General features: G+C 47.1%; 1 protein-coding gene across 1 annotated transcript; it reads left to right on the forward strand.

Annotated features, from left to right (window-relative positions):
* Window positions 1-833: 833 nt before the first annotated feature.
* On the forward strand, window positions 834-2,462 carry LOC109944902 (uncharacterized; the record flags this gene model as incomplete). The annotated part of the gene is made up of 2 exons (XM_020550645.2): window positions 834-987; window positions 2,251-2,462. Coding segments are annotated over 2 exons (249 nt in total), but the record flags the coding sequence as incomplete, so codon positions are not given.
* Between the last annotated feature and the right edge of the window lie 9,436 nt (window positions 2,463-11,898).

Here is an 11,898-nt window from a genome sequence, read left to right on the forward strand (position 1 = left end):
AGGGGTACTGTGTTTATCAAACTGGAGAAACCTAACGGGCGGCTATGACCTCTAGGGAATCTTTGTAAAAGCTACGTAGTGATACCCTGCCGGACCACCTAGGAAGTGATCAATGGGGAGTCATGATCCCCGGGCAAAATGGGAATCACGGCTCATGGGTAAAGTGTGCGACCTCTGCAGAGGGTAATGAAACTGATATATCAGCCGTGCTCACGGTTATGAGTGGCCTTGGGATCCTCTTTGATTAGAGATACATATGATCTGAGATACAATGGTTATGTTTATGGTTTTGGTTCGACTATGATGACGATGATGTTCCTCGATGAGGAAATGGTTCACGGGTTGGTTATTACTAAAACTTGGCTTCCACTGATAATAAATACCTGACGAACTAAAAGCAACTGCTTGAGCTTAACCCCACATAAAGCTAGTCCACCTTAGCCAAACGGGACATTTGCTGAGTACGTTGATGTGTACTCACCCTTGCTTTCACAAAACACCAGGTTGCCTTTGGTGCAATCTATGCTCAGGTAAAGAAGGCGTCGAGGCGGATCTCCAGGAGTTCCAGGACTTCGATGAGTTCGAGGATTAGGCTAGCGACCTCCCCCAGTCAGCTGCCTGTGGTGGGTTAATTTACGTTGGCTACGTTTCTATTCTATGTACTTTGATTATATTATGTAAATGGCTCTAGTCTGTAATATTATTACTTACTCTTTATTGTAATTCGAAGCATTGTGCTATGATGAGTCATTTATGTAATCGCCGTGTACGTGAATTACTGATCCTGGCACGTACATGGTTCGCATTCGGTTTACCTTCAAAACCGGGTGTGACATTTCCCCATCTCATGTGTTCCCTTGCCAAATCCTGAACCGAAGCTGCCCCTCGAAGTGGTGACCACACCCAGCCGAGTGCTCATCCTCACCAAGGCCAGGATTCCTCGGAGGTTGTCTCGGCCATGTGGTGCCCGTTCCCTACTCCTCGCAGGTCAGTGAAGCTCACACTATTTACTACTTGAACTCTACCACTGTTTGTTGCTGGGAACTAGGTGTAAAATTTGCTCAAAGATATGCTTTCAGGTTTCTGGATCACAGACTTAGTGCATAAGGCTGAAACTAGGTTTTAGTGTGTTGAGCTCCACTTTGGTGCTTCATAAAAATTATTCTAAATGTTTTCAACCTAGGGGTGCTATACCAAAGTTGTAGAGCTATATCTAAGGAATAACTTTGGTAATGTGAGCTTGGTCTGTTGCTGAGTAAAAGTTGGAGAAAAGGTTGGCTAAAGTTGGACTGTCAGGCTGAACACAACTGAATTTTTTCAGTTATGTGAACTGAATTGCAGCAGTATGCCTAGTTTGGAATACATTTGTGACTGATTCATGGGGTTTTGGATTAAAGTTTACATAGAAAAGCTGGAGACCATAGTAAAGAGAGTAAGTTTTGTAAAGTGAGGTGGACTTGGTTCCACATAAATTTGGAAATAAAAGTGGCCAAAAGGTGGATTGTCAGGTGTTAGGATTCAGACTTAGAATAATATTTAAGTCTGAATTTGTGTGTTTATTCAGTTTTGGGTCCTTGTGGTAATTAATCCAAGAAGAATTGGGGTAAGAATGCTATAGCAAAGTCAAAGACCATGTAAAGGAGAGCAAGTCTCATGCAAAGTGTTGGCTTGCTACTTTGTAGAATTTGGAGAAAAAGGAGTGACAAAACTCTCTGTCAGACCTAGTAATGTGCTGTTTTAGATTGGGAAAATGGATTTTCCGTGTGTTTGCTCAACTTTAATGCACCCTAACGCTTGGTATGTATGGTTATAAGCTAAAGACCTTACAGAAGAGATTTGTAGCTGTGTTGGGTGAACAAGTTTCTTACAGAGAAATAAGTTTGGAGCTGTATAAAATTTAGAATAAAATGTGCCTAAGTTTCTTCTGTCAGTCTGTGTGAGATGTCTGTTTTAGAAAACTAAAAACAAGTTTAGTGGAAGGTGGCTGAATTTTGGACACCTTAACTTGTAGTACATGCAATTTGGATCCTTGCTTAAGGCATAAATGAAGCACTTGGTTGGTTATGGAGGCAAGGTTTCCTAGTTTGGTTGGTGAATTGTGTTGTGATATTAGTGTATTTAGCTCTCTTAAGGTTTTGTTAGTTTTTTTGTGTGCACCTTTAGAGAGGTGTAAGTGTTGTGATGTTTTTTTAGTATTTTCTTTTCAAGTTGCATAAGCATAAACATCCATGATCATGTCATTTCATATAGAACTCCTACCAGAAGGAGTGAAGATTCAACCTGAAGTGGTGACTGAAGAGGAATCTACTCCAGTGCCTATTCATCAAGTGGATGGAGCTATCTAACTGGTTATTGGGTAGAAAGGTATTAAGCCTCTTCACTGCAACAAAGGCAAGCCCCGATGCATTTACCCCTTCCTTGTATTTTTAAAAAGACTTTTATACACTTAAGTCTAGTGAAATGTGCATTAAGTTTATAGGAGTTGCTTGGAAACTATTGGATGCATTGCCTACCTTGATATCCATACCTTTATAGATACTTCTGATGAAGTATCAAAATATGATTTACAAAAATGCTTAGCCCTGCATAGATCTTGTGGATAGAGGCTGTCTTTTGCAATAATGCCTAGCTCAGGGGTTATCCCGAGGAAGGATGGCTTCTACCTGCAAGAATATTTTTATTGGAAGCGTGGTGGGATCTTACTGCAAAGTTCCCTATAATGCTCTTTTCATCCTAAGGAACACAAACAATCCTAAGGATGGAAGTACTTAAATCGGGACTTGGGCTATGGAACAGGTGATGTTCTACCCAGGTTAGTTAAGGATTGGATGCGTATGTAGGCCTGTTGATCAAGGACTATCTTAACTAGCCACATGCCCTAGAAATGGGACAGGGTAAGCTTGAACCCGACTATTCCATACATGAAAAGACAATCGCGCACTGGGAGTGGAGAGATGGCGAGAGTGGAACGTACCCTCCTAGCAAAGGACCGCCTAAAAAGGGTGGTGTGCTCTCGGGTGGCGCGGACCTGTTCATGCAGTGGAGGATCCGTGGGAATGGTAGACATGCAAGGTTTACGAGAAACATATGTCGTGTGGTTAGAGATCCTCAGCTGAGTAAATCGATTTAGATCGTCGTTATATCCCCGGAGAGTGGAGACTTGATCTCCGACCTACAACCTAAGTCAGGATGTAAACATTATGAATAAAAATGATGTTGTATTGATGAGATGGTGAAATTAGACTAGATGCTACCAGAGTCTATTAATATTTAATCTGGCGTTAAAATATTGAAAGTAAGGACTCACTTTAGTAAGCTATTTCTGCAAAAGTATCTAAGTTGATTCTTGCTAAAGCCTTTTCCTTGATTCCTACTTAACCAGCATATCCTTGAGAGTCATTTTTCCTTAGTCGGGTAAGACTTGCGAAAGTACACTCCGTACTCAGGGTTTTCGAACCCATGTTGTTGTAGGTGATGAGGAGTACTCTATGTGTTCGTGAGGCTGGAGAGCGTTTCCAGTTCTAGAGGAGGACTAGCTAGGTTTATGTATAAGCTTTGGAGGGTTTCTACCTTCCTGCTTTTGTAATAAGTTATGCACTTTGAGTATATTAGGACTTGTAATAAATATTACTCTTTCGAAACATGTAAAACTTGAGTTTTGAAAAGGTAAAGAATGTTTGTAAAGTCTTCCGCTCTTTATCTCCAAAGTGTGTGTATCGAATGTGATTACTGTAATATGCATGTATGGTGGGAGATCCTTGGGATGATGAGTTCAAGTGGTTGAACTCGTGATAGCCTTGTTAAGTTACGTGGTACACGTGCATAGCCATCTGAGGCCATCAAGGCAAGGATTGGTGCATGTGGGCCTGATAACTTGGGAGGGCTCCCAGACTTGCAGTTTAGGACCCCTCTACGAAGGCAGGGGGTCCGGCAGCCTGGGGGCCAGTTCTAGAGAATGGGTACCCGTTCCTTGGGGTGGTCCGGAGCTATGTAGCCGCTTAGCTTGGTTTCGTACCCTAAGCCTGCACGCTCCGCCACTCTGTGACAGGTATCCTAGTATTTGGAACTGTAGCCTGTGGGTCCGGCAACCTGGGGTCCGGTTCTAGAGAATGGACGCACATCTCCTGGGGTGATCTGGAACTGTGTAGCCGCTTAGCCTGGTTCCGTACCCTAAGCATGCACGCTCAACCACTCTGGGATGGGTGTCCTAGTATCTGGAGCTGTGATTCAGGGGGTCCGGGCACACGGCTTGGCTTCCTAGGCTAAATCCTGTAGGTCCTATTGCATGAATCAAAGGATGGCTGATACCAGACGATGGGCCCTATGGGTGTGCTAATAACGCTCCCGAGCTGAAGCTGTGTACAGGTCTAGGTCCCAGTCGAGGCTACCTCTTGGGGGCCGGGTCACTAACTCTTTCTTAGGTATGTTGATATCCAGTCTCGACACCTCGAGCCTACATCCCAGGGGGCCAAGTACCAGGAGAGGAATTGGTAACGCCACACATAGCAAGAACAAATGCCATACAGATAACAGTTGTTTAATTGATAGTTCCCAAAAGTATCTTACAAAAAAACAAAAGTTATTACATCCGCCTTCAAGCGGAGCCCTAGCCTCATTTCTACAGGTATGAACTACTCGACATCAGTAGGGTCGCACTGGAAGCGCGCGGCCGTCGTCTCCACGGCATATTGTACGACCTCCCGGGCGGTGTCTTTAGTGTCGGCAACCAGACCAGCGATCACTACCACCGCCCGTGGGCATCCTCCCTCAGCGCTGTCGTAGCGCAGCTGCCGCCGCAACCGCCGGGCGCAGGCCTGCCGCTCACCCTGAACACGGTGGCGGCCACTAGGAACAGCGGCGCCAGCGGCAACCCGGTGCTACAGCTTGCCAACGGCAGCGGCCTCCTCGACGCGTGCGTCAAGACGAAGGAGCCCTCATCGTTGGAGGTGACATCGAGGCCATTAAAGCCAAAGAGATAGAGGCACGGTAGCGCATGGCGCTCGGCGGCCTGGCCGCTGAGATGGAGCCGGAGCTGGACCAGTTCATGGATGCGTACCACGAGGTGCTGGTGAAGTTCAGGGAGGAAGCTGACGAGGCCGCTGCAGGAGGCAATGAAGTTCATGCGAAAGATGGAGCCACAACTCAACTCGCTTTCCACCTCTGGAAGATTGCTGCGCAACACCCTTTCGTCTGGGCGCTGGCGGAAGAAGCGCCACCCCCACAAACATCTCGCAGAGGTAGGCAAAGATGGCCGCCTGGAGGATGGAGTGGGGCGTGAGGTGCTGAAGCTGGAGGCCGAGCTCCTCCAGCAGCAGCAGGAAGAAAGACGAGATCGGCAGCGCCAACCCGCAGGAGAGGTAGGAGACAAAGAGCATGAACTCCCCAACGGCGAGTTCGCCAAGGGGAGAGGCGCCGGCACGGATCCTTCCGGCGAACGCCGGCGCGCCCCATCCAAGCAGGTTGTGCACCAGGTTGAGTGCCCCCTCGGACTGGAAGCGCTCGGGATGAGCTAGCGAGGCCATGGCGACTACGACGGCGGGAAGCAGAGGAACGCGAATGCAAAGGGGCGCGGAGAGCTCGAAGGCGAAAGGGCACAACGAGTGGAGAGAATGCGAAAGCGTAACTGCTGCACGCGGGGTGAATCCCTTTTCAAGGAAGACTCTCCCGCTCGTGCCCCGAGACGCCGCAAAAAATCTCGCCCGACGCGCACCAAAGCAACCCAGCCTCTGACACGGGGGCCCGGGCCCACAAGTCATGCAGCTGGTGTGTGGCTCTCCGAGTGCGAAGAAGGCGAACCACCACGCGAGGAGCGAACCGCTGCCCGCGGTAGTGTGCCTCTTCATCTTTGCCAAAATCAACGGCCCAGTCTCTGACACGGGGGCCCGGGCCCACGAGTCATACTCCTTGGGCGTCGGTTCCTGGGTACAGAAAGAGCGAATCGCCGCTCCCACCAGTACTGCGCCTCCTCGGGGCCGCCGCAGAAGACAGAGAAGGTGAATTTTTAAACCGATGCAGAGGTATCGAAGCGCCTCGCCCATGGCCCGGTGAAACCATCAGGCGTGGGGCCACGGGTCAGTCAGCCGCGAGGACAGACGTGGCAGATGGCGTGACCGAAGGCAGATTGGTAGTGATTATGTCAGCAAGCAGACGGAAGCGGCGCGCCAATCACCAAACAAGCTTTGGCCCCACCTGCAGGCTCGTATCCTCCCCTAAGGTGGGCCCGGGGGCCACTATCGGTACCCTAAAATAGGGGTACCCCTTACTATAGTGTGAAGACGCGGCTATCTCTAGTCGCGTAGTGAACATCACCCGACCCCACCACGTGGACGGCTCCGGGCCAGCCACGTGGCCAGAGAAGACGATATACTCCAAGGTATCAACAGTGAGTCCGAACCCCATGGGAAAGTGTCGGACCCCTGTATATACGAACCAGACCTCCGGGTAAGGTCCAGGACCTCCATGGTCGTGAACCGGACACCTGGGACGGGTCCCGGACCCCTCTGTGTGGGGTCCGGGCCACTCACTGCAGGGTCCGGGATTCCCGGACAAAGAGTACCTAGGCCTTAATCGAGGCCAAACGGGGGTCCAGAGCTGACACGTGTCCGGACCATACTATGTACGCTTCTGCTCCCCGCTCAGGCGGAGCCCTGATGCCGCCACGTGGCACGGTGCACGTGACGTAAGCCAACGGGCAGAGCCTGACATAAGGCCTCTGGGCCACGCGCCTCTGCATTTATTGCGGATAAGGCGCGCCGCTATCCATTCCACTAGCAGGTGATGTGCCACCTCGGCATTTAATGAGTCTTGTCCATTCCACTGGCAGGCGATGTGCCGCCTCAGCATTTAATGTGCCATGTCCACTCCGCTGGCAGACGGCGACCAGGCCATCCCGCAGGCGGCGTGCCTGTCCATTCCATTGGCAGGCAGTACGCCCGTGCTGCGGTGTACACTATGCTCATCATCACTCGCGCGTTACCGAGGAAGCAGCGCGGGATATCAATACTATATGCACTACGGACATTATGGCGCTCGGGGATCACCCTGGCGTGACAGGCGTTAGCTACTTCCTTCCGTTTTGCCCCTGGGCCCACATGTCGGGGCTCAGCATCCTTGTACGTGCCCCCCTTGAGCTATAAAAGGGAGGGCACGCAACGTTACAGAAAAAGTTCTCACACACGCTCACTTAGACTCTCAAACTCACAAGTTCATACAAGCTCTCAAGCTCAATACAGCACACAGTGGAGTAGGGTATTACGCTCCGGCGGCCCGAACCACTCTAAACCCGTGTGTGTTATTGTGTTCATCCTGATTCCATCTAGCAAGCAGAACGCTTAGGCCCCCTCCTCATCTTAGGATTTAGGGCGGGTGCGTTCCGCCACCCGGCCAGAGAATTTCCTCTCTGACAGCGTCGTTGTCTTCTTGTGGCACCAGACAGTCTAGTACCACACCGGACAGGTCCTGTTCACTGTCCGGTGCGCCTCTGACTCTGCGGCTCTGACTCTGCGTGCACTGTTCCTCTGTTAGCGGATTTTGCAGTCGACCGTTGCATGAATTAGTCGTTGCTCCACTGACACACCGGACAGTCCGGTGAATTATAGCGGAGCGCGCCTGCTAAAACCTGAGAGTGGCTGGTTGGACTCAGTATGGTCCTGGTGCATCGGACACTGTCCGGTGGCACACCGAACAGTCCGGTGTGCCAGACCACAGCACACTTGGTTTCATTTGCTCCTTTGAATTTGATCCCTAACTTGAATATTTATTGGTTTGTGTTGAACCTTTGTGCACCTGTAGAACATGTATTCTAGAGCAAACTAGTTAGTCCATACATTTGTGTTAGGCATTCAACCACCGAAATTAATTATGGGAAAAGGTTAACCCTATTTCCCTTTCAAATATCTCAAGGGCACATTTCCCTTTCAAATTCTATTATGTTTTAATATTTTACTTTATAAAATCTAATTATAATATATTATTTTGATTGGGATGTCTAGATCATGTTTTGTCTTGTTCATTTACGCGGGCACGCAACTAGGTTTGTATAGTAAGTGGTAAATCAGTCAGACCACACGAAATTTAGTGTTGAAATATGGTTAGAGTGGAGAAAGAGAGATATTAGCAGATCAACATCAACATAACCTTTTAGTCCCAAGCAAGTTGGGGTAGGCTAGAGTTAAAACCCAACAAGATGTCACCAAAAAGAGAGAGAGTGGAAGGGGAGGGGAAAAGGATTCTGAGAGCACTAAAAGGAAAATGGCCTAATCACGGTTCGGGCACGTGGATAGCTTCTTTCCAAACACTTCTATCCAAACACAACTTCATTGGAATATTTCATTCCTTCAAGTCCCTTTTGATTCGTTTTTTATTGGATTCTTGTTCCTAAACTCTATGTCTCGGGGTGTCAGAGTGTCATGGAGTTGCAGAGATCAACGCCAAGGCTATGGAGCCGATTGAAGCTTGAATGATTTCTGAATAGAGTATCACAACTACTAGGTAATTCTTAATTTATTATTATTTTCATATGAAATCTTTAAATATGGTGTCTTATATTATGTAGTTCTAAACTTTCATTTTCCATGCAACAGTTACTTTCTTTCATGATCAGATCTTAGATGTTGCCAAGAAACAAGTGTCAGATTCTCATAAAAAGGAAGAAGAGAAAACATGATGACCAATTTATTGAAACACGAAGGGGTACTTTACATGTCGGTTCGAGTAATGTTCACGTCAACAAAGTTCAAGGGCAAAGATATAACCATGGGTAGCCGAAACACGATCTTCAACATAATCATAAACTAAAACAGAAGATGGGTCCAATAAATATGGTCCAATGCAAGAACAATTAATTGTAGCAGTTGATGCCATTGAGGGTAATATGATACAGGGAAATTTGCATCCCTTATTTGATCATGAAAATTCAAATGGTGATGTGCATGATGGCTCTGGTTTAGCTAATTATTAGGGGTGGGCATTCGGGTAATACGGGTAGTTCGGTTCGGGTTGTTCGGGTTCTACAAAATTCGGGTTCTGTAAAATAGGAACCGAACCCGAACCCATAATTTCAGGAACCGAACCCTAATAGACCGAAAAAATCGGTTCGGTCTATTCGGTTCCTACAGAACCCGAATAACATAATCAGGTGCAAATCATGAGTTTATGGATGACAAACAATACAATACTGCACATATGTCCATACAAAGTTCATAACAAATTAATAGAAATAATACTACACATATGTTCATAACAAAGTTCATAACAAAGTAATAATAATACAAAGTTCATAACAAAGGTCATGACAAACAAGCTAATAGCCTAATACAATACTGCTGTTGCACACTTGCACTGCTGCCACTGCACATATGTTCATACAAGAATACAATATGAAGCTGGTACGTATGCGCATATGTGGGGGAGTGGCACCGAAGCTAGAGCCGTAGAGCGGACGCGCGGAGTTGGAGCTGGGAAAGCTGGAGCAGTAGCAGACTAGCAGTACGCCGCCGGACGCCGGTGTTCGAGCTGCTGTTGCCTGCTGGTGCCGGAGCTCGAGCACAGCCGCGCCCATGCAGGAGCAGAACGCCGGAGGCCGGACGCCGGGAGCAGTGGACGGCGGGGCGGCGGCCGAGCAGTAGAGTCCAGGCGGACGACGGTGGACAACGGGGCAGAAGCTGTAGGCCTGTAGGTCTAGGGTTCGGCGGTTGGCTGTGCTTCTGCGGTGCGGCTCTGGCACTCTGCGCTCGGCTCTGCCTACGGCTGCCTGCGGGCTGCGGATAGCGGATCGGAGGGAGGAAGGAAAGACTGGGCCGTGGCTGGCTAAGTGGGCCAAGTAGCTATTGGGCTGGTAAGTGATCTGTGTTCGGTTTTTTTGGTCTATTCGGGTTACGCGGTACAAAAACCGAACCCTAACCCGATAACCGAATAGATACGATATGTGGACCGAACCCAAAAACCGAAACCCGAAAAACCGACCAATTCGGTCTATTCGGGTTCGGGTTCGGTTCGGGTTCGGTTCTCGGGTTTAAAATGCCCAGCCCTACTAATTATGGCCATAGAATATAGGATAATCTTTAATAATAACAAAAGGAATAACTTAACTGAGAAGGGGATTATGAGATAATTGAATATGGATTTACCTAAGGATGACATTCATATACGTTTTTCATGTGCTCACTACTCTAGAATTTTAACTAATGACATGTATGTTGATAGAAAGTGGTTGTTTTACTCTAAACATGTGAACTGAGTTTCATTTTTTCCTGCAAGTGGTTCAAGTAAAAAAAAGCAAGTTTTTGTTAGTATCTAATGAAGGTCTAGCAAAAAATGGTATAAAGTTGGATTAAGGTCTAGCAAAAAGTTAAGCAATCGATGATGATATGCAATAGGAAATCTCAAATGAAAAGGAGAGATGAATTTTTTAAAAGGATAGTTTACACTGTGAATTTTTTTGATTCATGTAATTTGGTCTTTAGAAGATTGAAAGCTCCATTGTGGGTTTTGATGGATTGGATGACAACCCAATTAAATGACTGATCTGTGTGGCTAAGTGTTGAACAAGTACTTAGTGCAAATCTTGTAGGATTCAACACAATTGTTCAAGTGTGGTGGTCCAAAGGCTGGAATGAATATGGTAGTGGACATCACAAGCTAAGTGAAGGAGGCACAATGCTTGTGGAACTCGGTGGACATAACTTAGAGACAACTGGTCAAACCAAGGATGGAGGCAAGAAAAGCTTCAAGGTATCGAGTGCAAGGGAGAAGGTCAAGGAGACCGAGGTACACAAAGCCAGGGGTGAAGAAGAAGACTTGTAAAGCCAAGGTTGATTGAGTTGAAAAGAGCTATAGTGCATTGAGGATCACAACTTAAGGACGTGACTTAGAACAAATGAGGTAATACCTATGGTTATATGGTGTCAGTCATAAGGGTCAAGATCAAGCTCAAGAAATGAACAAGGTCACTAGAAGGAGAAGTAGTGTCAAAGCCAGAACCTAAAAAGCAACCCAAAAGAGCTAAGTTTACTTTGACCTTTAGTTTGAGTTGTTCCTATGTCTGGATATGTTCCATGTGACATTCACAAGGTGTTGGAGCTCATGGATGACAATCTAGATCAAGTCAAGTTGACTTGATGGCTTGGAGTCCAACATCAACCTCAAACAGGGCAAAATGGGTAAAACGATAAAAAAATGTTAAGTATGCGAGGTTTGAGTGTTCAACTATGTTGCTTACACCTTTTAGTACATGGTTGGAGCTTTGGGTTTCTTTCTAACTCAGTTTGTAGAGAAAGTGCCATTCCGAGCTCTGTTTGAGGAGAAACAGAATAACTGAGAAAAGAATTGGAAAATGGTAACTTTATGGGACTTATTCAATTGGATTGTACTCTAATCGTGTATGTATAAGTCATAGGAAAGTCCTACTAAGAGTTGAGATTGATTGTAGAAGAAATGGAGAAAAGGGACTCATTGTAGCCTGTTTGTGTGCATCAGACCTGCTACAGTAGGGGGTCCGTGCGCCAAGAGTGAACTAGCTCATCTCAGGTTTTTTAGCTAAAAATCATCAAACCAGCTATTGTGTCGGTCCTATGCACCGAACCTGCTATAGGACTTAGTCCGTGGTGCACCAGGACTTAGTTCGTGGCGCACAGGACCTGCTATAGGACTGGTCCAGTGTCTCAAGGGCTAGCCGTTTCAGAGAAGGCAAGCACCAATCAGATCCTAAACTGGTGGCACACAGACCTAGTCCGGTGCACCCGCAATCAACCCAATTTTGGCATCTTTTTGCAAGGAAAGGGCAACAACTAGGGGCTCTTTTGGGGCTATAAAAGAACCCCTAGGCGCCCATAATCAAGTGACCAAGTCTCCCAAGTGCAGCAACAATTTGTACACACATTGCAAATCAATTTTGTCTCC

The sequence above is a fragment of the Zea mays genome, chromosome 3 (assembly GCF_902167145.1).
Source record: "Zea mays cultivar B73 chromosome 3, Zm-B73-REFERENCE-NAM-5.0, whole genome shotgun sequence".
Classification (NCBI taxonomy): domain Eukaryota; kingdom Viridiplantae; phylum Streptophyta; class Magnoliopsida; order Poales; family Poaceae; genus Zea; species Zea mays.